Source organism: Branchiostoma floridae, chromosome 13, assembly GCF_000003815.2.
Source record: "Branchiostoma floridae strain S238N-H82 chromosome 13, Bfl_VNyyK, whole genome shotgun sequence".
In the NCBI taxonomy this organism is placed as follows: domain Eukaryota; kingdom Metazoa; phylum Chordata; class Leptocardii; order Amphioxiformes; family Branchiostomatidae; genus Branchiostoma; species Branchiostoma floridae.
In genome coordinates this window covers 7785406-7811001 of record NC_049991.1, presented here as the reverse complement: position 1 = coordinate 7811001, position 25596 = coordinate 7785406, and the positions used below count along the sequence as shown (strand labels likewise).

The 25596-nt window shown below is 43.3% G+C and overlaps 1 protein-coding gene across 1 annotated transcript; it reads left to right on the top strand.

Annotated features, from left to right (window-relative positions):
* Nucleotides 1-41: 41 nt before the first annotated feature.
* LOC118429426 lies at nucleotides 42-21940 on the top strand. Its single transcript, XM_035839912.1, has 24 exons — nucleotides 42-228; nucleotides 919-1006; nucleotides 1481-1656; nucleotides 1975-2032; nucleotides 3157-3333; nucleotides 3861-4012; nucleotides 4581-4632; nucleotides 5108-5287; nucleotides 6252-6596; nucleotides 9169-9360; nucleotides 10133-10306; nucleotides 10824-12251; nucleotides 12512-12688; nucleotides 13198-13392; nucleotides 14368-14538; nucleotides 15158-15423; nucleotides 15883-16060; nucleotides 16509-16628; nucleotides 16959-17209; nucleotides 17630-17939; nucleotides 18435-18595; nucleotides 19006-19156; nucleotides 19667-19799; nucleotides 20161-21940. Exons 1-24 carry the CDS (start codon nucleotides 226-228, stop codon nucleotides 21938-21940), a joined length of 6918 nt encoding a protein of 2305 aa, XP_035695805.1. The 5' UTR covers nucleotides 42-225.
* Nucleotides 21941-25596: the final 3656 nt, after the last annotated feature.

Sequence of the window (25596 nt, the reverse complement as noted above, 5' to 3'; positions counted from 1 at the left end):
TCGAACGCGTTTCGAAAGCGAGTGACCCAAATTTTCCGGAACACCGATTCGAAACAGAAGACGCCGTTACTCGGTAATGGTGGAAGGTTATGTTTATCAAAAACTGTGGTGTGACCAACAATTTGTCACGCCAAGCCGGCAGCGTACCCTGAGATTTGAAATGTAGAGAAGCGGGTGACTTCGTGAAGTGCTGCACTGTCTATTTACAATACCAGACTGAGCGCAATGGTAAGTGTTCTTTACGTACTATAAGTCTGCTGTTCCTTATTTTGAAAGTCAGTAACGTTACATATAGTGTGTACGTACAAACGCTACGAAGACCGACAGACAGTGTGAAATACGTTGCTTATAAAGTTGTTATAGATTCTCTCCGCTTCTTTTCAACTTGTTAAACTGACATATCCCCACATTAGTTTGCTTTTATATTTAGGTGTTAGAATTGTGTTCAAATTTGCAACATTTATGTCTATCATCATAGTTTAGGCTACAAAGACACTGGAAGAATCGCAAGTGGGAGCAGAGTTAGGATTTAACGTAATCGTAGCCTGTCTTTGTAGTTTATGGATCTTCTGTGACGGAAAAATACGATGTGACGGGCCGAAATGAAGCAAGAGTACTGTAATGCTTAGTTGCATTTTTTTGCCAAGTGATTCATGCGGTCAGTTTTCATAACATTCATACAAAGCTTATCAAATTCGTGCAAATGCTTACGAGCGTAGGCACTCCCGGTAATACAAAGGTGCAACGAAATATTGAACACAGATAATTACGCCAGCAAGTCGCATATAACGTCAGAAATTGCACGTGACGTTTTCGTAAAGAACAGAAACAATATGTTAGTTGTTACCCCTTCTCATGGATTCTTATAAAAAGTCTTCTTGTTATCATTCATATAACATAGATGTTTTAATGTTACAGGTCACGTGGGCGCAACACGTTTTGTTTATTTTCATTTGTGTGATTCTGGTTACCTTCCTGTCAACATGCTCGGCGGATGAGGAAAAGGGTAAGTAAATCCTGGTATAATGTCGGTGGAACGATTTAGTTCTAATAGTGTCAAGTATGCCGAAAGCTAGTAGTCTGTGTGTGTGTGTGTGTGTGTGTGTGTGTGTGTGTGTGTGTGTGTGTGTGTGTGTGTGTGTGTGTGTGTGCGTTCGCGCGCGCGTGTGTGTGTATTCTCACTTGTGCTAGAAGGGTCGCAAAGCGGTATGGGATAAGGGTTGAAGTATGCCATTCTGATTGTCTTGTTTTTTTATCGATTTCCTTTCACCGGCTTTGATTTGTAGTTAATGTGGTATTTTTGCGTCTGTTTTATGGGGCATGACATGGAGCCTATTTTTTTCTTTTTTTTCATTTCGCCAATATTTTCATTTCGCCATCGATAATTATCTGCAATAACACATCAACCAAGAAATCACATTGATGTCTCCTTAGTTTATGATCGCTCAGAGAAACAAATGAACCAGATTTCTTCCCTCAGTTAGCGTCATTGACGTCACGTCCAACACAGAAATGGCAGGGATGCTTCTCTACCTCAAGGACGAAGCTAGGCAGAAATTTTTCTCAGATTGCATCCAACATTTTTGTGAGAATCACGAGCTTGCAGAATATAACAGTGACATGTGGACATCAAAGGAAGTCAAGGCTGCAAATCATGTAAGTCCGTTAGATGAATATGTCCATCCAAATGTATTGGATGTTTACACTCACGTGACTATATGACGTAAATCGTATTGCCCGCCATGTTGGGTGGTTAAGCCTGGCGGTTGTAACGCAACTAATATATAATTGCACCCACGTGTTCAGTATGCAAATGATGAGGTCTAGCCCATGAGCATGGCCCTACTTTGACGTCACACGCAAACACGACCCATGATTCGCTGTACTGCATACCTACTGTAACCAAAAGGCTTTTATACGATTTTCAATGTGGGCGACTGCGTGGTATCATATCATGTCAAATTTCATTTTCAGGATCGCTTCTGGGCACTGTATCGCTGTACGGTGAAGAAGGAACCTTCTCAGTGTCCAGGTAATACACCAGTATTAGTAAGACCTACGTCACATTACCAAACCGGGACCCGGCCGGGCAGCTCTCGGGAACGAAAAGTATGATATGGAATACACGTAAAGTCGTGAGCATTATATTTTTACGAATGCGTTTCTGTTCTTCGTTTCCACAAACCGGGCCCCGCTTTGGAAATGTGACGTTACCCTAAGGGAATACTGTAAATGCAGAAACTTTCGCGGTGGTTTAATGTTCACGGCTTTCGCGGTGGCTGCTTTCACTGCGAATTTAAAACCACCGCGAACATTTTTCCATGGCGTAAGAGACTACAGTGCATGGTGCTACCGCGAAATTAAAGCCCGAAAAGTCCTTTTTCCAGCTACCGCGAAATTAAATCCCCGCGAACTTAAATGCATTTACAGTACTTTTGAAAGAATATGTAGATTTTAAGAATCCATAATTGTACCACAGCGTCCTAGACGTCATGTCTTAATGATACAGGGCTCGAAATACCACCTGCATATGCAGGTTAGTGCAGGTGAAATTGGAGCTGTGCAGGTATTTCTTCTGTCTACCTGCACCTAACCTGCACTGGTCCATGTACTGGGTTTTATACATATATGTCCTATGATGTAGGCGTGTATGGATTGTTATTAGCTGCATTGATAATGTATGAAAGAAAAATTAGCAATGCATGGTTCCTGAACAGTTTTAGTATGATTCATAATTCTTAAGTTCAGAGTGGTGCAGGTAGAATTTGTCTGGTGTAGGCAATTTTCAATGTTACCTGCACCAGTGCAGGTATGCAGAAAAAACTATTTCAAGCCCTGCGATACGTATCATCTAAACACAGCAGGTATTTATGGTTGTCTATAATCTTGAATGTGTGTCCGCCTACAGTAGTTATGAGAGTGTGCAAGTGTATTGACTGTCTGTCCACGGTGCTGATTATTTGTCTTTTGTCTGTTATTCTCAGTTCACGTCATACGGACGTGCGCGCAAACGGAGAAAGAGGGGGGGGGGGCTCTCAGACACATACACAGACACACGCAAACACACTCTCTTATCCAATACAAAGCGTTTATATGTAAATCTACAACATCGTGCCTCACAACATGTATCACCGAGGTAACGCCATGTTCTTACAGTTGACGGCGGTTGGACCCAGTGGAGTGAGTTCGACCTCTGTAGTCTCACCTGTGGGGAAGGTCTACGATACCGCAGGAGGACATGCTCCAACCCCCTCCCACAGAACGGTGGTTATCCGTGTGATGGCTTGGCCATCGACACAATGTCCTGCGAGGAAAGACCCTGCCCCCAAACGGGTAACGTATATGTGTATATCTCCTTAACGTTTCTAGGTCGTCGGAAAATGTGATTCTTTTAACACAGCCAATTGGACTACATGAAGAAGGTAACAAGGGAGTTACCGAAACGTTGTTGAAGCAAGGGTAATTTATGGTGCGTTATGTGAATCTTTTTTTCCGAAGGTAAAGTTTGCTTTATACACTTTAATTGACCCCTTGAGGATCTCAACACTTCGTTGCTGCTTACTACTACTACTACAACACCTACTACTACTACTACTACTACTACTACTACCACTAATACTAATACTAATACTAATACTACTTTTACTACTTGCTACCTCTCTACTTTCATTACACCTACCACTTATACTGCTACTGCTGCTGCGATCACTGCCAATACTACTATCGCTACTTGTAAGGCTTAATGTAATGTAAGGTATATCTAGATATATTTTGCCTCGATGCTAGTGATAACAGCTTACGCTTCCCCCACTCTAAATTCCTACATATTGTTGAACTTTACATGTGTCAATCACCCACAGGCCACGCCCACCACCATGTCTCCTCATTACAAGGTGCGATAGATCGTCTGAATGAAGTCCATGCAGCTAATCCCCATCTTGAACAGTTGTGTGTCTTCGCTAAGTGCACTTACGAGCAAGTAACACACTTACTTCCAAACATGCACGAAGTCGTGAGTACCCATGTTATGATTCGTAGTATATTGAACTAGTTACAATTACGTCCATGAAAAGGTAGATATTGTTTTCGGGCTGTGTGTTTGTAATAGCCTGGAATCCAGCCGTATTGTGCTTTGATCGCTCCCCTGAGGTACGCTTCCTGCCAATTCCTGTTGGTAGGAAGCAGAGCGACCAAAGAACAACACGGCTGTTTTCCAGGCTATGTTTGTGAGTGGGAAGATGGGTCATTCAAAAGCCCAGACTTGCGATAATGACAGGATGTAGAATTCAGAGGTGACAAAACTAGTCATGAGTCAGGCAAATGCCTACTTAGTAGTACGTGTCTTTTTTTAATTCGTCAACAATGCTTTAAATCTAATGGTAATTGTCATTCCTTACATCGAGTTTAAATTGTGTTGAACGGTGTTTTACTGTATTCTTTTTCTTGAATATTACTATCTCTACCCCTTCTTGACAATAGTTCTCCGTCATCAAACAGACATGTCTTGTTTCAAGATGCTGTTGAGTCATAAAGTATGACATACTGAATTTTACTTATGATTTTCGGGTTGCACATTTCAGAATTCCTACTGGTCGGATCTGACCTGCTATAAGTATTCCAGGTCATGCAGAGGTAGGTTTGCCATTATGTAAATCACTGAGCTGAATTATGCAAATCACCACGCTAAATATGTCAATTGCCACATTATGTAAATGCGCTTTACTATGTTAATCACCACATTAATTAGATCAATCACCAAATCATGTACATCGTATAAATCGCCATATTATGTAAATATCTATATCCTCGCGTCACTTATGCCCACAGTTTACGTTAATGTCTAAATCTATGTACCTTTTTTTGTAAATTGCGTATCGCAATCTACCCGCAAGACACGTAATATTCTGATGCCCATGACATTATAATGGTGAAGTGTAATTGATACATTTTAATGTGTGCATGATTAAAAAACGTTATTTTACTTGTTTAGAAAATCATTGATGTATTTGGATTTGACCAGAAAATTCTGACTGTTCGCTTGAATACTACATGTATAATGAGCATCAATCTGTGTACCTGTACATGAATGTGTGACTCCTGTCATAAGTCGATGGACAGTGGTCGGAATGGGGTCCGTGGAGCGACTGTTCAGTAGGCTGCGGACAGGGCTCCAATGTCCGCCGACGGAACTGTAGCGACCCGGCACCGCAGAATGGCGGCTGGAGGTGTGCCGGCAAGTCTGTGGAGATCAAAGAGTGCATACAAAACAAGAAATGTTCCTCAGGAAGTATGTACGCTACTAGGATGTTATACATTTGTACTAATACAGTAGAAGCCGTTTAATGCACACCCCATTTGCCAGGGTATTCCGTTCAATTATCCGGATGGTGCAACGATGCGAAGTTATCCAGCTGGACCACACTGGTTTGGGATTAGGGGTTAATTTTTTTCCGTGCAATGAAGAAGCGTGCGGTAATCCGTTGTGCAATTAACTGGCTTCTACTGTATCTCTGTTCCTATCGCTGCTTGTTTGTTTTATTTGGATCTCCATTAGCGTTGTACTCTTTAGTTTTATACTATTCTGGTTGTAGTCCGTTGACAATGCAATTAGATAAAATGTTAAGAGCAAACAATTTTCGTAAAATCAAATGTGGTAACTTAGAAATAAGCGGGTGAGGTCAGAGGTGAACATAGAATAGTGGAATCATAATGTGGGGTTTGCATGCAAATGGATAATCATTGACAAACATATGAATAACTTAAATAGACAGATCATAATGTATACACAGATGGGGTACAGCCAAAATTAATCATAATACCAAAGCATAGCATTATAGCTTAACTAATCATTCATTCTCTATCTATCTATCTCTGTTTCTAGATCTCTATTTTATGTTCATTTCCTTATGTCCTTGACCCTTCCCCATCTCTAACCTTGTCTACACCCCACACCTCTCTCCCTACCTCTGTGGCCCTACCGGTTCTCTCTCTTCCTCTCTCTCTGTGTGTTTGACCTTGTATATTTCTCTCTCTGTCTCTCTCTCCCTCCCTCCCTCCCCTCCCCTCTCTCTTTCTCTCCCTCTCTGTGTCTGTCCCTCTGTCTCTCTCTCTTCTCTTTCTCTCCCCCCTCTCTCTGTCTCTCTCTGTCTCTTTCCTTCAGTGACACCAATGTATACGTTCTGTGATAAACAAAATTTGAACAAAATTTGACTACCAGATTAAGAATTTGATATTTGATTTCTGTTTCCAAGATTGTACCAATATACTTTTGGAGGGGACTCCAATAGCCGAGGATAACCTACCTGGCGTGACTGCCTACATTGCCGGAGACGAGACTTGGAAGGGTCATCCAGTTTTTAGGGCCAAAGGGAACGGCCCATGTAGGGGTAGATGTGTTGTCTACTATGCGGATGACCATGGCGGGATGTGGTGCTTCAGCACTCAGTCTGTTAGTGCCGACTTGAGGTGCTTCATCATGGCTTGGGGAGGACCGCAGCATCCAACGAAGACCAATGAAATCTATGAATTTTCGAGAAAACAGCTTGATGCGAGTGAACAGTTTAATCTTAACTCGGATCTTCATGTCGTCTGCAATGGTGAGTCTACCATTTTTTTTATTAGTTTTAGGATAGCAAAAGAAAATGAAGTATAAAGGTGTCAAACGCGTTTATGAAGGTAAGACATCCAGGTAAACAATGTTCGGATGACGGGATGTGGTGCTTCAGCAGTGGGCCTGTTTTTGACGATAAGTACTTCATCATTGCTACGGCACCGGTTGGTCAGCATCCAACGAAGGCCGATTGGATTATACCCCCCTCACATTAGCCGCGATTCGATCGGACGACGAGTCTGCGAGCTCTTAATTACGAGGAGGCATGACCCTGACGGGAAGGGGGAACTCTGCCATTTCTCCGTCGGCATCAGGGTCATGCCTCCTGGTTAATTAGAGCTCGCAGACTCGTCGTCCGATCGAATCGCGCCTAATGTGAGGGGGGTATAACGGAATGGGCGAATAAAACTTTTAATCACAACCCGGATCTTCGTGTCGTCTGCAATGGTGGGTGTGCCAATTTTTCTCTTCGCCAAGAAGAGTATGAGATTGCTGACTTGGGTCTGTATGTAGGTCAACAGCAAATAACTCCAGAAATTGTGGATGGAACTTTGTGATTTTTGGTAGGTGTGTAGCGGTTGTCAAAAGGAATCCCAAGTTAGAAAACGGTTTACCTGGCGTTTTCCTACGGTACTGCAGCAAGCTTGGTATGTTTTTGGGGTTTCTTTTGGGCAGCATAAGTCAAAATGCAGCTGGGCGATTTTCACGATACTTAGTAGGTGTGTAGCGGTTTTGGAGAGGAAGGTCAAGTGCGAAAATGGTTTACCTAGCTCTTACCTACGGTGCTGTAGCGGGATTTGTATGTAAGTGCGTTTGTCTGTATGCAAGATAACTCGAGAACCCTTGAATGGATCCTGATGATATTTGGTAGGTGGATGGGTGTCAGGAAAACAAAGGTCAAGTTCGATAATGGGCCCTCTAGTGGCTGCCTAAGGTACTGCAGCAAAACTTTTAAATCATACACTTCGTGTTCTGGACAGGCTGTGGTCATGATTTTTGAGTGGTAGATAGCCCTTGGGACAGAGAGTAAGTGCTGTGAGTTTGGACTCCCTAGCGGCTTTTTGGGAACTGCAGGCACCGATTTCCTTTCAAACTTTGGACGAGAATAACTCAAGAACGTGTTGACCGATCATCAGGATTTTTGGTATGTAGATAGAATGAGTGATGACTTACACAATGTAATACGTATTATGCAAATCAGCAGATAATTTGCATAATTAATGAGGAACGTTCATAAATCCATTCCAACAGCATATAACTCAATAATCTGTATGGATTTTCATGATATTTGGCATTTCAGTAGCGTTTGCAGAAAGGAAGGTTGTGTTGGAAAATAGTTGGCATATCATTTTCCGTTAGGACGGTAGCGGGCCGAATGTGTGCGTCCGTTTGTTTGTGTAATGCATAACTCGAGAAGCCTTGAAAGGATCCTGATAATATTTGGTAGGTGGGTAGGGGTCAGAACAACGAAGGTCGAGTATGATATAGTGGGCCCCCTAGCGGCTTCCTAATGTACTGCAGCAAAACTTCAATTTTTTACATCTTGTGTTCTGAACATGCTGTGGTCATGATTTTTGAGTGGTAGATAGCCTAAGTGACGACTTACATAATGTAATGCTAATTATTCAAATCAACAGCTAATTTGCATAATTAATGAGGAAAGTACAGAAATCCACTGAATTCCATGATAGGACTTTCAAACTTGTTTGCATTGTTTTTGGCTGAAAGGTACTTTAGATAATCTACATGGAAAGATGCATCTAGTTGTAGTTAGTGGCCAATTAACAGAAATAAACTGTTTTCTATATATATATATATATATATATATATATATATATATATATATATGTATCATTTTGACCTATATCTATAGACACAGCTGTTACACAGATGTTTTGCTTGTGAGCTGGACGCTGTTACTCTGGGGACAAAACCTCTGGAAGGCATGAAATTCTGATTGACCAGGCATGGTACCAGGTCATCTGTGATCACAGACTTGTACTATTTAATAATACACGAATAAGACCTTAAACTTAAAGTCTTCAATAAAGGCATGATTATTTGGCGAAGGGATGTGTTTGTCAAACTCTAGTTTGCATTAGTTTTAGGAAAGCAAAATGAAGTCTAAATTTGCCAAACGCGTTCATGAAGGTTATACATCGAGGTAAACAATGTTCGAATATTGTCACAAGAAATGATGCTGAAGAAGAGTGATTGATGTCATTCAAAGTGGTCGGATGTAAATCTCCGTTTTGAGACAGTTGTAGGGATTGCATGGTAAACTGAGTAAGGCCCATATTACGTGGCAATTTGCTCATAATAGTACATTCGGAAGAATATGAGAATTATTTCACACAGCTACGGACACGACTATACTTCTTATTCCTGATAGAAAATCTCTTATCAAAATGATACATTTCATGTATCATGGCGGTATATATCATTAGAACTTGACGCTGTAAAGGGCCAACGTTTGTAACATTATTAGGAGCTCGTTGTTATTGTTTCCAGCATATGGTATTTCAAAGCTAAAGGTATGCTTTCTCTGTTTTGTTCAGAGGATGCGAAGGAGTGGATGAACATATGGTCCCCCTGGGGTCAGTGCCAGGGAGACCCATACTGCAGCATCGGTACCAGACAACGTCAGATGACCTGTCCATCAGGCATCGAGGGTTGTCCTCGGCGTACTGAGGCCGGAAATGGCGTAGTGGCAACTTCCGAAGAGTTTTGTACTCTTCCACCATGTCCAGGTGGGTTGCCATATACATTAAAGAAAGTTTCTGTTTGTGACATACTATTTGCAGTCACGTGACTATGGCTTCGATTTGTCCGCCATGTTGAATAGTTTATATCTGCCATATTGGATCCCTGGAAGTTGCTAGACAAAATAAGTAACTTTAATCATAGTGCCATAATCTTGACACCTACAAAATCTGATTCTTATGGATTAATTTCTGGTTAAATCTACCACCATGACGACTGATTAATTCCTTGCAAGATAATATAAGACCAGCTTACATTCACTTAATTAGCATAACTATCTCACGGTGGAACATGTGTTATACATACCCTTTTCTCAATTCCTATTTTTCTTCCTGTCCGACTGTTTTCCTCACTCTTTTTCCCTTGATCTTTCACTGCAGCTGCTGCAGGTTTAACCAAGGAGGTTAACCTCCCTGGTTTAACCAATCAACATGGCGGCTGTTATACCTATATTGGGTAAACTATAGAGAAAGCTGACAACTGTCATGCAGGTTGACAAATACATGCGTGGGAGTCAGCTTTTACCCTTCATCAAGTTAGTAAACGGAAGTTGTACTTTGTGATTTAGGTGTTAATAGACGGTACAAAAGAGAGGACGAGCTATTCTACAAGGCGACAAGGATTAGTGGGAACGAGATTCATTGTACTGCTTCAAGACATTGCAGTATACATCTGTTTTGAGTCTAAACAGAAGGGGTGATGTGCCACAATCCATATTACATGAAAACCTGTTTCTCTATTATTAATAATCTTATATAGTTAATGGTGGCTGGAGTGGCTGGAGCGGGTGGTCAGTGTCCACTAGTGACTGTGGGGAAGGGAAGCGAGGACGGTTCCGGACATGCAACCGGCCAATCCCACAGGCCCATGGAAAGGATTGCCCAGGGCCGCGCCTCTTGGTGAAAGCTGTGAACGTATCCTGTCTTGAGGAAGGTGTGTTATTCTTTCAAAATTCTTTTTCGTTATAGTCAAAGACATGGTTGACATGACTATAGCTAACAAAAAGACAAAACGTCGATGGCATATGAGGTTTTCTACTATTGTATCTTAAGTTTCTGAAAGGACCATCTTTCTGTTTTTGTGCTGCAAAATCTAAGATTCTTCTTTAGACGGCTGCTTTTAGTCTGTTTGCCATCATGTGACTTTGTCTTAGTATCACATGCCACGCTGCCTGATTATATCTTGAAGATGCCAAGTCGATTTGCGTCTTGTAATCATGACATAATCAAGGACTGACCAATAAGGTGTCGTTGCAAACACACTACACATATTCACATCTATAACAATTCAGGCTTAACCAACCAAATTGGCTGCTGTGACGTCACGTGCATAGCTATTGATTAAACCATTGCCAAGACTGACAAGCATCTTGCAGGTTGACAAGAACATACGTATAACAGATTTTACCATTCATCAAGTTAGTAAACGGATGTTGCACTTTGTGTTTTAGATGTTCATAGACGGAAAAAAAGAGAGAGCGGAGGTCAGGGACAGCAAAGTCCAAATGGGAACTATGGTCAGGGACAGCAATCTCCAAATGGGAACTATGGTCAGGGACAGCAATCTCCAGGTGGGAACTATGGTCAGGGACAGCAATCTCCAGGTGGGAACTATGATCAGGGACAGCAATCTCCAAATGGGAACTATGATCAGGGACAGCAATCTCCAAATGGGAACTATGATCAGGGACAGCAATCTCCAAATGGGAACTATGATCAGGGACAGCAATCTCCAAATGGGAACTATGGTCAGGGACAGCAATCTCCAAATGATAACTTCGTTCAAGGACAGCAATCCCCCGATGAGAACTTCATTCAGGGACAGCAATATCCAGATGATAACTTCGTTCAGGGACAGCAATATCCAGATGAGAACTTTGTTCAGGGACAGCAATATCCAGATGAGAATTTTGTTCAGGAACAGCAATATCCAAATGAGAATTATGGTAAGGGACAGCAATCCCCAGGTGGGAACTATGGCCAGGGACAGCAATCTCCAAATGGGAACTATGATCAGGGACAGCAATCTCCAAATGGGAACTATGGTCAGGGACAGCAATCTCCAGATGGGAACTATGGTCAGGAACAGCAATCTCCTAATGAGAACTATGATCAGGGACAGCAATCTCCAGGTGGGAACTATGATCAGGGACAGCAATCTCCGAATGAGAACTTCGTTCAGGGACAGCAATCCCCCGATGAGAACTTCATTCAGGGACAGCAATATCCCGATGAGAACTTCGTTCAGGGACAGCAATATCCAGATGAGAATTTTGTTCAAGGACAGCAATATCCAGATGAGAATTTCGTTCAAGGACAGCAATATCCAGATGAGAACTTCGTTCAGCGACAGCAATATCCAGATGAGAGCTTTGTTCAGGGACAGCAATATCCAGATGAGAACTTTGTTCGGGGACAGCATTCTCCGGATGAGAACTTAAATCAGGGACAACATTCTATGGATGGCAGAATTGTCCAGGGACCGAGTTCTGTGGCTATGAATGAGAACTTCGTCCATCAAGAACATGATACGTATGATGAAAACAGAGACTATGAAGAAAACAGAGAATATGACTACCAGCAAGTGTCATACGACAACACTCCAGAGTCTTCAGATGAGGGAGAAGTGATCGCAGAAATGAGCGATGAACAATCCAGAACCACTTCAGAAGGGATGGTTGTTTTCCCAAGTTTTCTAGAGATAGCTGGAGAGCAAAGTCCAGACTTGGCCTATCTGTCTGACTGGGGACAATGGACATCTTGTACACAGACCTGTGGTGAGGGAATACGGAGAAGGATACGTCAATGTCTATGGACGGAGCGAAGATGCAGAGGAGATATACGCGACATTCAGCTCTGCAACATACAACCCTGTCCAGGTAAGCTGTCTTCACAAAGCAAATCTCGAAGATGCGTTTCTGTTGTTATATGGGATGCCACAATACAATACACGCGTGAAACATGGTTAAAATGCACAACATATGCACACAAACATGTAACATGGATAAGCTACTTATAGATACCATTATCATACGATAGGAATTATGCACAGTCATACATTAGAAATGCAGCACTAGGAGGTCAGAGGTAAACAGTTTTTTTATAGGAAAAATGTTTAATCCTAATCTTTTTTCTCCAGTTGATGGAGGTTATAGTGAATGGTCCCCATGGACGGCATGTTCCCTAACCTGTGGGGACGGTACACAGTCCCGTAACAGGGTGTGTACCAACCCTGCCCCCAGCCACGGTGGACAGGTGTGTACAGGACCGGCCAGGGAGGAGAAGGCGTGTGAGATGACCAGGTGTCCGGACAGCGGTAGGTGTATGGGAGGGGGGGGGGGCTAACTTGTTATACACTTTGGCAAGTTTATAGACGTAAGCAGAGCAACTCTGTACAAATGGTAAGAGGTAAAAGTTATTGCAACGGTTTCCCAATCGCGGTTTGCGCCTGTTCTATCAAAAGTTGTCTCAAGCCTGAGTCACTTGGTTCGTTCCAACAGCAAAAAAAGTTATTTTTGTTGAAAGTATAAAACTATAGCGTTGCACAATTTTGCGACAAAAGCTTAAACTGGTTTCAAACTCTTATATATATGTTTGAAACATATATGTATATTCCACCAAATCACTCTTTAGCTCTGGCCTGGCCGCTCTGAACACTTGACATTCTGCACATGACGTCAGCAACGGGTCAAAGAGTGTTGGAAGTCGGTATCGCCCTCCCCCGTCTCAATTCTATAATGTCTTTACCAACTCAGGAGATACTACTAAGTCTCTTTGAACATGAAAATATACTGAAGACTCGTCTACAACATTACCACATCCCAGGTGTAGAACAGGCGTGGCAGTGGCAGTCCTGGGAGTCATGGCAACCGTGTGACCGGACCTGTGGCATGGGGTCCCGCCAGAGGAGGAGAGGCTGCATGGTCAACCCCAATGTGGAACAGGCCAACAGCGGCGGCCACTTGAACTGCATCGGCAGGAGGATGGAGATCATAGAATGTCACGTTGCCGATTGTGCAGGTGACTTTACTCTTACCCGTAACGTTACTGTCAGTTGAACAATGATGGCGAATCTTGCAACTGCTCTTTAGCATTCCACATTACGTCTAATGTGCAATCCACAATATATACCGTCTAAACAATTGCTGCCTCAAATTTGTGCTGACTCTATAGCAGATTTGACTGTTAATGGTAACGTGTTATCATTTAGTTGAATTGCTTCATATAAACTCAGCACACAAAGTTTGGAATAATAACTTTGGTAGATCATATTTCTGATATTTCTGCATCAATTTCAATGTATTATATATCAATTGAAAGCTTGTGTGATTCCCTTTCCTATGGTATCAATCTTATTATGATTATAAACTCATGAAACAAGCGCCAGGCCTACTTACATGAGAGGGTCGCCTTTTTCTGTTTAACACTGTATGGTCCTGTTGGTATTGACGCGTGTGAGTGATTCAATCAATCCTTTTCTTCACGTCACGTTTGGTACACAGAACATGCAAGTTTGGTTTAGAACATTTGAGAAGAGTATATCCGCCCTTTCGGCAGTTGGATGGCCGAATTAAAGCGTGGAGGCGGCAAGAAGAGCCACACACTGATGCGGCGAGTAACTTTCAGCGTTTGGTGGTGGAGGCAGCGTCATTTTGTGGGGCGGCCTACCTCTTCATTGTTGGACCAAATTCCATAACAACCGAACGGTACAGTATCTAACAGAAGTAGGGAAATTTGGGAACTTTTTTCGGTGACTCACTCACGTAAGCAGGCCTAGTGCGCGTTCCATGAGTTTAACAATTATAATGAGTTTGATACCATTGGAAAGGAAGTCACACACGCTTTCTATTGATATAAAACATATTGAAATTGACGCAGAAACAACGGAAATATGATCAACCAAAATTGATATTCCAAACATTTTGTGCTGAGTTTTGGAATCCCGTTTAACGTTTAGTTCTCGCTAATATATGTATCATATCTAATCATTTCTAGAAAATGGCAACTGGGCAGCTTGGTCTTCCTGGTCGGACTGTACGGCCACTTGTGGAGATGGCGTGAGGACCAGGGACCGGACCTGTACTGACCCTGCACCGTACGGAGACGGTACAGAGTGCGATGGACAGGGTACAGAGGTGGAGCACTGCTCAATACCGCCGTGTATAGGTCTGTGCATTTCAAATTAACCACTGCTATTTAGGACATAAGAAATGCATGTATTTAAAAGTATCAAATATTTTCAAACACTATTTATTGCCCTTCTTTCAATGGTATGTTAAGGCCGGCGTCTAACATCTTGATTAATAGTGTAATTCAGATACACAATTAATTCAGATCACAGGATGACCTAGGTCATTTCCGTCTTATGGGAACGCGCGGCGGAAATGACGTAGTTTTCCCAGTGACGTAGGCAGTTTGTGTGGATCTAAACTCATCTGTAAGCCAGTTTTGCAGTTCCTGGTGCATTCACATGTGCTGTTTTCTATCCTGGCGGTCGCAGCTTCCTAGAGTTCATCACCAATTTACTTTTTCTTCTTCTTCAACTAGATTTCGGCGACCTTATATCTCAATGAAATCTTTTTGTAGAGGTTTTGTAGATTTTATGCAAATGACTTACATATTTACAGGATTTATGCTTGTTGAAGTTCCTCATTGACAAACACATGTAGCAAGTAAACCGCTATAGAGGTAACAAAAAAACAAAAAAACAATTCTTGACGGTTGCTCATGCGCACTCTGAACTATGAGATGGCATATTGACAAATCTGTGTCACATTCCCTACAGAAACTGACGGTACCACGCGAATATTCAATAAAGATTCATACGTGATGTACGCATCGCCGTCACACCCCTCTCACATCTGGCGGGCCTTCGTACGTTTCTTCCCGTACACTGGAGATGGTCTCCTGCTATGGACCGAGAACGACGTTAAACACGAGACTATTGACAATGACAATGTGAAGATAGAGCTCGGGTTGAAAGATGGACTTGTCGTCTTAAAGGCAATTATTGGCAAAGCAAAAGTGGATGTGCCCGGTGATGAACCAAAGGTGGGTAGCTGAACGTTTATAAGTTATAAGTTAGCGAATGGTTCAGGAACACAATGGTAAACGAATATAACGTGTTCATTTTTAGAATATTTCCATGTTATGGTTTCAAATTGCAATATTATTGCTTTTTGAAACTACCATCCGTTGACATAACCTTAAATACCCCGTTTATAGATACCACGGATATACGTTACCCGGCGTAAGAAGGTGAACCAGCGTTACACCTTTCAGTGGTGCAATGGCAGTGCCAACCGTTGACAAAGATCCACCTTTTCCTTCACAAGACAGCAAAAGTTTGACACACACATCCTCAACTATGCTAAGGATTGTATTTGAGACTACGTTTGTCGGGAAATGTCGTACGGCGTATGTCATGACTCTTACTCACAAACTGTATCTCACCATTTATTCACTTATATAATTATGCTAATGATGCTATTTGCACACTTTTTTGGTTAGCTTGAAGCGTGGAATGACCTAGTTGCCACCATAGCTGGAGAGAGGGTATCGTTACGTGTAAACGACGGAGACATTCAAGAACAATTGTTCGATGTGGAACCTCCACGGATCAGCTTTTGGGGTCCACTTTTCCTTGGAGGAGTTATCTCATACCAAAAGGATTCCTCCTTCGAAAGTGGTATTTCTTATTCCGTTACTTTTCTCGTTACTTCTGTGAAGGATGTATCGTATTCAGCTGATGTGTGTGTGTGTGTGTGTGAGTTTGACGTTACAACAGTGGCCGTGTTTGGATTATGGCGGTACAGTAGAAGCCGTTACACACCCCATTTTCCAGCGTATTTCGTTCAATCATCTGGATGGCGCAACATTGCGAAGTTGCATTGTGCAATGAAGTGGCTTCTACTGTATTTGGTATATTTCGTGTGGTAAATTTTGCCATTTCCTGTCATTTGTAGGCCTCTTATTTGACTATTCCATTGTTTTCATGAAACGTATATCAGAATTTGTCGTTACGCTTTGACTACTTCAACGTGATTATCATTAGTGCAAATGAATGCGCACAAAGTTGTCACATCCTGGACCTCCGGAAGATTGTGGTTAATCCTCCTCATTATATCAACCTGCAGGATTTGAAGGGAAAGTCAGTGACCTGTGGATCAACTACCAGCAGTTCAGCCTTAAAGAGCACGCCTGGAGCGGGGACAGGATTCCTGTCGAAGGGTACAAGTCAATGGACGAAAAAACAGGTGTGGTAAACTGAAAGTTAAGGCTTTTCTTTAAACTCTGATTGATTTGGATGTTTGTTAACGTGCTACCTACCGGTATCTTGGCGATACAGTTACTGATGTTCGTCGCCAAAGGGGTCCTGCGGCGAGAAAAGCGTACAAGACGTCAAAATGGGGTTAATGACCCGCCCGGTTGCCATAACTGCTGAATAAACCACTGAGTGAGTGAAGCGTATGTGATAGTTTATGATTCTATTAACAGAAATGGATTCGCAAGGTTTCAAAACGTAGTTTGCGTATCCGTTGCTAATGAAGTTTGGTAATCTTCTGACACTTGTACTTTATTTGCAGATCTAGTGGCTGCTTCGCGGTCATTTTCCGGTCAGGAGTATGCAGTCATTCCCATCACACCCCCAAGGCACGCGCAAGGCTCCTCTACAATCTCCATGGTACTGATGCCATCGGAGGGGGAAGGCTTGCTGTTTTACAACCAGGGGACAGAAGTTGGCACTTATATCATCCTCCTTCTTAAAGATAACCATGTCGTCCTTAAGCTGGGCCTAGGATGGGAAGATGTGCACACTACAGGTGAAGAAGTGACAGTAAGTACATTGACCGACGAGTCAGTAGCTTAGTATGTAGTAGTTTGCAGGGAAAGAAATGCAGTCATCCCAGCATTCTTTGAAATACACATCCAAGGTGACAGACTGTGAGGAAAAAGCATGCCATGTTGCCATTGGTAGTTCAGCAACTGGCGCGACTTGTCATTTGATCAATAAATTTCATTTTCTTAAACTCAAAAAATATAGAAGTCCATGACTTAAGTAAGCAAAAATTAATCATGGTAAAGTAAAGAAATTTATATCTATTGACATAAGTATCTTTGAACCCTTTGAAACATAATTTTCTTTAGTAAAATGATAATATCAATACCAGCATGAATATCCTACTTTCAAGATATGCGCTTGATTTTTCCATACGTAGTTTTTAGTTTAAAGTGATTTACCTATGGTATATTGCAGCCAAATCGCTGGATACACCTACAACTGACAATCACAAAATGGGGGGATGCAGAGATGCGGATCAACAGCGGACCGGCAACCCAGTTGTCCCGTGAGGGAATGCAGTACCAACCGGGACCTTCACTCCTGATAGGTGGCGTAACAGATGCGTTATGGAAAGATCTGATTGAGTTTCAGCATGTGCCAGAAAAGAGGGGTTTCGTTGGCGTCATCTACAGTGTAAAAGTGTACGGGCAGGAGTTCAAAATGACTGACGTGGCTCTACAGAGGCGAGGCCTGCTGATCAATTCAGCTACCACTTCGAAAGCAGGTAAGTACAAAGAAATATTAATGGAAACCCTGTGCCCGGGTTCGATTTGGAAAAAAAAACCCTCCACCCGGCTGTTTTTCTGCACGTTCGGTCCCTACGTGGCCCTATGGGATAACCCTGCAGATAAAGGGCTATGTTGGGGCCAGGACGGGCCCCTAGATTTTTTTTATCCTGGAGGTACAATCAACCCAGACCCAGCAAATAGACGCTGTAACCTTATCTTGGGACACAGACAGGTACCACTTGGCAGTCCAGCAGGACAAATTTGTGGCTTCAGAGCTCGACTGACGCTATACCCACGACGGGCACTGGTGCAATTGTGACCGTAGCATAGTTTTCGATTATGGTTATTTTCTAGTCTGACTGAATGTTTCCTGTTGAAACGTCAAGCATCATCTCTTTATAAAATTTCCTCATTGTATGACTGACTTTAAACTTCGCTTGAAACACATATGCCATTTCCAACATATTTACGACAAATACCTTTCTTTCCAGCTCACTACAAAGAGATAGTAACTTCCAAGGGTTCATCTCTCAAGCTGCGATGTGACTACAGCTTCATCACTAGAGGGAAAAACCATTCGAACCCCCATGTGATATGGATGAAGGAAGATAGACGACAACTTGAAGGCACATTTGTCAACATAACCAATGGGGTGAGTGAAGCTGTCCTGAATGTACTTAATAGTACCAAGGAGGTTGAAAATACAAGCTGGCACCTTCCATTCACAATGCACAAAAACTGTTTAGATCGTTACAATATGCACAACATTGTACGCTTTAGTGAACGACAGTGACTGTTTTGTAAATATATTGGAGCCTTATTGTCAACTTTTGAAATTGGAGACATGAAAATAAAAGAAAAGTACGATGTGTCAGAAAAGTTTACATTTTTCGTTTATTATTAGTATATGAAATATCAATAAATATTATAATATCAAATGTTGTAAACTTTGTAGTATGTGTGCCAGGTTATGATTGCTGAAGATGTCCAAACAGATATTTTCATGCTGCTAGCTACATGTATGTATGTCAGCTGACTAATACACTCTTTTTAAATCTTCAGGAACCTAAAAACAAGCATGTGTCCATGCTACACTTGAGGGACTTACATTCCAGCATGACTGGTAGTTACTCGTGTCTGGTGGAATATGGCGGAAGGGAAGTCGTCACGAACGCATTCGGGATTCTCGTAGAACCACCTCCTCAAATTCCAGGTGAGAGATTGCCATAGAACATACATTTGTGATTGTCTTGAACAACCTCTTCAGGTGAAATACTCTATATGATTGTTGTTTGCTGTCGTTCATATACGATAATTAATAGATAGTGTGCTCTTGCTTTAGGATTGTTGGTTGGACTTTCATCATCTACTGTCATTTATTCATTATTCATTAAAGAAAGAATCTATTATCAGTCTATATTCTGACTATAAGGAACAAATATAACATGCTAGCTACAATATTCACTTTCTTGAAAGACAACTTATCAATTTAGGCAATATTTCTAAATTTCGATTATGCTGTATAACGGAAGAGACTAGGGACCGAAACGGTGTTAAGTAGCCTTCTCATCTAGCATGTATACGTCATGACCATAAGTAATAGAACTTATTGGGTTGTAGAAATGGTTATCATTGTTATATGTCAGATAACATTAGTGGTTGAACCTGATACCACAATGTACACGTGACACAAAAGAAACTGATCGTGTATGTTTTTCTACAGAAGAGCAAAGAACCATGACACCAGCGGAGGCAGACAATATGGCTCTCGAAATCATCCTGGTGGTACTACTGGTTCTTTTTGCTGTAGTCATCAGTTTCTGTTTTGCTGCTAGGATCCGCTGCTGCCGGGAAAGGTAGGCAAAGTCACGGGAAAATATCCCGTCTGTACAGTTGTGGAGTGGTTTGTTTAGCACTGTCGATTATCATCATCATTGGTCTCCTTCCGTCTTGAGTGAAAGAAGGGCTTGATCATCGTCGGTCCTAACATCTCCTTAGCTGTTCTACCAGTGGGTAATAGTAGTGTCAGTCTCAAAAGTCACCGTTTTCCATACGTCTCAGTGTTATGGTGTAGAGTGAAGTAAGCAGACCAAAGTGATATCATTTCGTAAACATTTAGAATGCAGTAGGCGTCTAAGCACCGGCTTATTTATACTTTGCCCTGCTTTATGTTAAAACGAACTTGAACTTAGAAAAGGTATGTACGGTCTTTTTCAGGTTTCCAGTCCTTGGCACTCTCTATACCCAAATGGTCGACAAGGCAGGGAAGAGCAAGATCGTCAGGAAAGCGGGAGACGCCGTACAAAAGGCCGGAAAGAGCAAGATCGTGCGAACAGCAGGGGAGGCGGTACAGAGCATCAAAACTGGAATGGACAAGATAGGTGCAAAGTTACGACCCAACCGGTGGCAAGGAGACTCGGGCTTCGAACAGCTACATCACAAGTTTGGTGCAAAGATACGGTCCGACCTGTACAAAGATCAGACCGACAGTGCTAATGAGGATGAAGAGAGGATCAAGGAACCACCTGATCACGACACTGTTGTTTCCCTCAGTCCTGTTGCCCCAGCAAGCAGGACTTCGCTAGCCATGGTTGATAACGTCTCACCAGCTCAATCACTGTACAGCAATATGTCGCTGGTGGATAAGCGTCGGGCGAGCCTCACGAAGAGTGGAAGCAATGATATAGATGCTTGTGAATGTTCTCCAACGAGCAAGAGTGTTTTACCAGAACATATATCTTGTACCATGACGAGCTCGCTGTCACCATCACCTTCCGGTGCAAGAAGGCGACTTTCCATGGAGGAGGTCCCCACCACACCGCCGTCGTCAGACTTCCTTATTTCTTCACCAAGCACTACTCCACTGCAGTCCAGGGTTTCATCATCAGTACCAGCATCGCCAGAACCGTTCTCTATCTCTACTCCAGGTAGTTCGCCACCAGCGTCTCCGGAGAAGGCAAAACCTGGAGAACCTCCTCCTGCTGCAGGTCCACCGGGACCTACTCCTGCTGCAGGCTCACCTGGTCCACCTTCTGCAGGCTCACCGGGACCACCTCCTGTTGCAGGCCCTCCCCCTGCTACAGGACCTCCCCCTGCTGCAGGACCTCCTCCTGCTGCAGGACCCCCCTCTGCTGTAGACCCACTGGGACCACCTCCTGCTTCAGGACCTCCCCCTGCTGCAGGCCCACCGGGACCGCTTCCTGCTGCAGGACCTCCCCCTGCTGCAGGCACACCGGGACCGCCTCCTTCTTCAGGACCTCCTCCTGCTGCAGGCTCACCGGGACCGCCTCCTGCTGCAGGACCTCCCCCTGCTGCAGGCCCACCTCCTGCTGTAGGCCCACCTCCTGCTGCAGGCCCACCGGGACCGCCTCCTGCTGCAGAACCTTCCCCTGCTGCAGGCCCACCGGGACCACCTCCTGCTTCAGGACCTCCCCCTGCTGCAGGCCCACCGGGACCACCTCCTGCTTCAGGACCTCCCCCTGCTGCAGGCCCACCGGGACCGCCTCCTGCTGCAGAACCTTCCCCTGCTGCAGGCCCACCGGGACCACCTCCTGCTTCAGGACCTCCCCCTGCTGCAGGCCCACCGGGACCACCTCCTGCTTCAGGACCTCCCCCTGCTGCAGGCCCACCGGGACCGCCTCCTGCTGCAGAACCTTCCCCTGCTGCAGGCCCACCGGGACCGCCTCCTGCTGCAGGACCTCCCCCTGCTGCAGGCCCACCGGGACCGCCTCCTGCTGCAGAACCTTCCCCTGCTGCAGGCCCACCGGGACCACCTCCTGCTTCAGGACCTCCCCCTGCTGCAGGCCCACCGGGACCGCCTCCTGCTGCAGAACCTTCCCCTGCTGCAGGCCCACCGGGACCACCTCCTGCTGCAGAACCTTCCCCTGCTGCAGGCCCACCGGGACCGCCTCCTGCTGCAGACTCTTCGGGACCACCTCCGCCTCCTCCTCCACTACCTTCGAGCAGTAGGCGGTCTAGCAGATCTGACTATGGTTGACCATAATTGTATTAGTTAGGGGTGAGTACCAGTACGGAAAATTCAGGCCCAGGTCCTATGGATCAGGTTCCGGTTCGGACCTGATTCAGTATGTGAAATCAGGTGAATGGACAATAATCAGAACAAATTGTCCATTCAGATACAAAGAAGTCTGTTTGGTTGAGTCCCATTGGCGTGTTAAAATCCTACTAGGCTAACTGCCACTATACGATTGGCTGTAAACTTGGTAGATATTTATACAATAAACTGTACTCTACTTCGTTCCTATTATTTCCTTCAACCTGTAATCCCCAAACATGTGAATATCTGCCTATATAACATTTTCATTTTCTAATAGGTCTAACATCCAGTCCACCAAATTTTTACAGGTCTGGTTTTTCTGGACCGGTCCAAAAAGAAAAACCGGTTTTGTACCGGTACACCGTACCGGTACCGACCCCTAGTATTAGTTTAAGCTTTGAAGCTTGTCTCCCTCTCCCTCTTACTCCCTCTAAGATTTTGTATATCGGATGTTGCTGATACTAGTATCCCACTTTGAATGCATCATATTAATGCATGTTTGATATCTCGTCCAAACTTGCGATTATCGAATTGGGAGGTTTCTACAAGTAATTTTACGTATTGTTACTTACAATTCTTATGTTAAATGTACGACCCATTTTAGTCGTTGCTGTAAATGCAGTCGCAAAACATCAGTTTTAATTCATCGAAACGCAAAGATGTATTTCTGCCCATACCCTATACTAATGAACGTAGAAACTTATAGTAGACTATAGGCCCTTATATGTGTACACTATTGATATGATTTACTTGTTCTCTTGCAATTAGCCTTCAAGCATGTAAATAGATTTTATCAATACAATAAATACCATATATATATATATATATATATATATATATATATATATATATATATATATATATATATATGGTACTATAAGTCAATACACTTTTTTTTCAAAGGTACGGTAAAAAATGTATAAATAACATCGTGTAATTCCGTACTTAATGTGGGTAATTGCAGAATTGAAGATAACAAATGGAGAAGATAACCACATAGAAGAACCTCTCTTCGTGAAAGACTCGCCCGTCAAAGCGAGGGAAACCAGGCCACAAAAGAAAATTACGAAAATACGCAAAAAGGGGGCAATTTATGTCTGCTGTAAATTGTAGAATCAACTGTTCTTTAGTTTCCTTCAGTGCCGACCATTTCCTAAAATCTACGTCCAGTGACGGGACTTGGACGACGTCACAACCACCGACCAGTTGCAGTTCTATTATAAATCGCTATCACCAGTTTTCAACGATTAATCTCATTATCAGAGGTAGCCAATGACGGAAAGTGAATTTTTCTGACAGGTCAGATTTCTTGTAATGGACCAATCGTAGCGCAGTTACCAAAATACATTAAGCAAATTGTACATGATTGATTGCTTGACCAATCGCAGACCAGTGGTCATGTTTGCACCTGCGTTGAGGAAGTTGAGCACAGCTTGCCCGTCTGCCGAAACGATTGTCTTGTCATTGATGGCTGATTCTTCAACCAAGCAAGACTAAATCTTTCTTCCCACTGACTCGCGCCGTAAGCCGGAATGTCTGTCATCGGCAGAGAAAGCGAGAGGCTCGGGATGGGAAATGGGAAAGTCACCGTAAGGTGATTTACGACAATGTCCGAGGAGATGTCAAGAGAATCTCCGGGCTCGACTACAAGGAAACCCACAGCGCTCTAAATGGTGAGATCGGTACAGTATCTGCTTAGCGTTAGTCGTTTTGAACTTCCTTCGATTAATTTTGATGTGTCCAGTTCTAATTGTATGTCGTATAAGCCTTCTCACAATAGGTACCACGCATGCGTGGGTGAGAGGAACTCTGGGTAACATATCAAAGTTGAAGGTCCTCAGACGTCAACAGTGTAACAATGTCCGGAACGTAATGGCGCCTGCAAAATGGCGGAATGTTGATTTTCTGTGGGCCTTCAACTTTGACATATTATTATGGTCGATAGGCCATCGAGTTTTGTTGAAATCGCTGTGGCTATCTTTGTACGTATATACTCAACACACACTGTATACAGTAATACTATACTATGTATTCAGTCCATATTGAATCAATTAACAAACAAGCATGCTGAGCTTGAAACACGCACAGTGTACTCCGTCTGCTGCGTCGTTCTAGATCACGGGGATAGCCCTGCTCGAACCGATGAACCGCCAAAGGGGCTAACTTCACTAACCACATATAAATGACTGGGTAGGAAATGCTACCCGGCAAGAGCGTTACCAACAGGGGTGACAGCAGGAAATGTGACTTGGTGGATCTGGGACTTCTCGGCTTTTACGTGAGAATAGTTTTCAACGTGGCTGGTTTGACCAAAGGCGATACGCCATCGAGTTTTTGTTGCAATCAGGATTACATGTACTTTGTCGTACTAAAATCAGACTCTATGAACTCAAACAGTGTGTACTCGTTCCACAGAGATTCCTGAGAATCATACACTGACTACCACACACTCAGTGTACTCGGTCCACTCAAATATTCCCAGGAATTAACCATTAAAACACTCTGTGTCTTGTCTGACAGTCAAAGAATTCCGAGAATCATTGACATCACTGTGTACTCAGTCCACTGAAAGATTCCCGAGAATCATACACCACACTATTACACTAATAAAACACGCGGTGTGTACTTGGTTCACTGAAACTTTGGCGGGAAATCTGAGTCTCGCATCTCTCCGATTGGCTAGCAATGATGTAATCGTCTTGTGCAGCAGCGACCCTAACGGCCAGATATGGTACTGCTGGTAACGCTGTTCCCCGGAAATCGGACTTTACAAAATGCTGCATATCTTCTTTATTATTTGGTGTTGTGACCCAAGGAATCTTACATAGCTAGCAAGTAACACCTAAATAATAAGTAATATCAACGTGTTTTATTTCATTGCGGCGTTTCGCCGAAAACAAGTGCTTTTGAAATGTTTCCTACCTATTCATTATTGTTCTTAACACCGAAGCGTTAGGAAGTCGGTGTTCGGCAAACTTCGGGTGATTTCGGCAACCGTTCGTATGTGTGATTCTTTGGAATCGACAGCGTGTTTGTGTAACCACTAAGTGTACGATTCTCGGGAATCTTTCCGTGGACCGAGTACACAGTGTGTGTAAGTGTACGATTCTCGGGAATCTTTCCGTGGGCCGAGTACACAGTGTGTGTAAGTGTACGATTCTCGGGAATCTTTCCGTGGGCCGAGTACACAGTGTGTCAAGTGTACGATTCTCAGGAATCTTTCCGTTGACCAAGTACACAGTGTGTGTAAGTGTACGATTCTCGGGAATCTTTCCGTGGGCCGAGTACACAGTGTGTGCAAGTGTACGATTCTCAGGAATCTTTCCGTTGACCAAGTACATAGTGTGTGTAAGTGTACGATTCTCGGGAATCTTTCCGTGGACCGAGTGCACGGTGTGTGTATTAAAGTGACGATTCTCAGGAATGTTTCAGTGGACCAAGTACACAGTGTATGTTTAATATAGTGTATGATTCTCGGGAATCCCATGATGGAACGACTACACACTTTGATTTCATTTGAGTCGGAATTTTATCACAGCAAACTGATACTGATATTAACAAAAACTCGATGTCCTACCGCCTATGGTATTACCTAG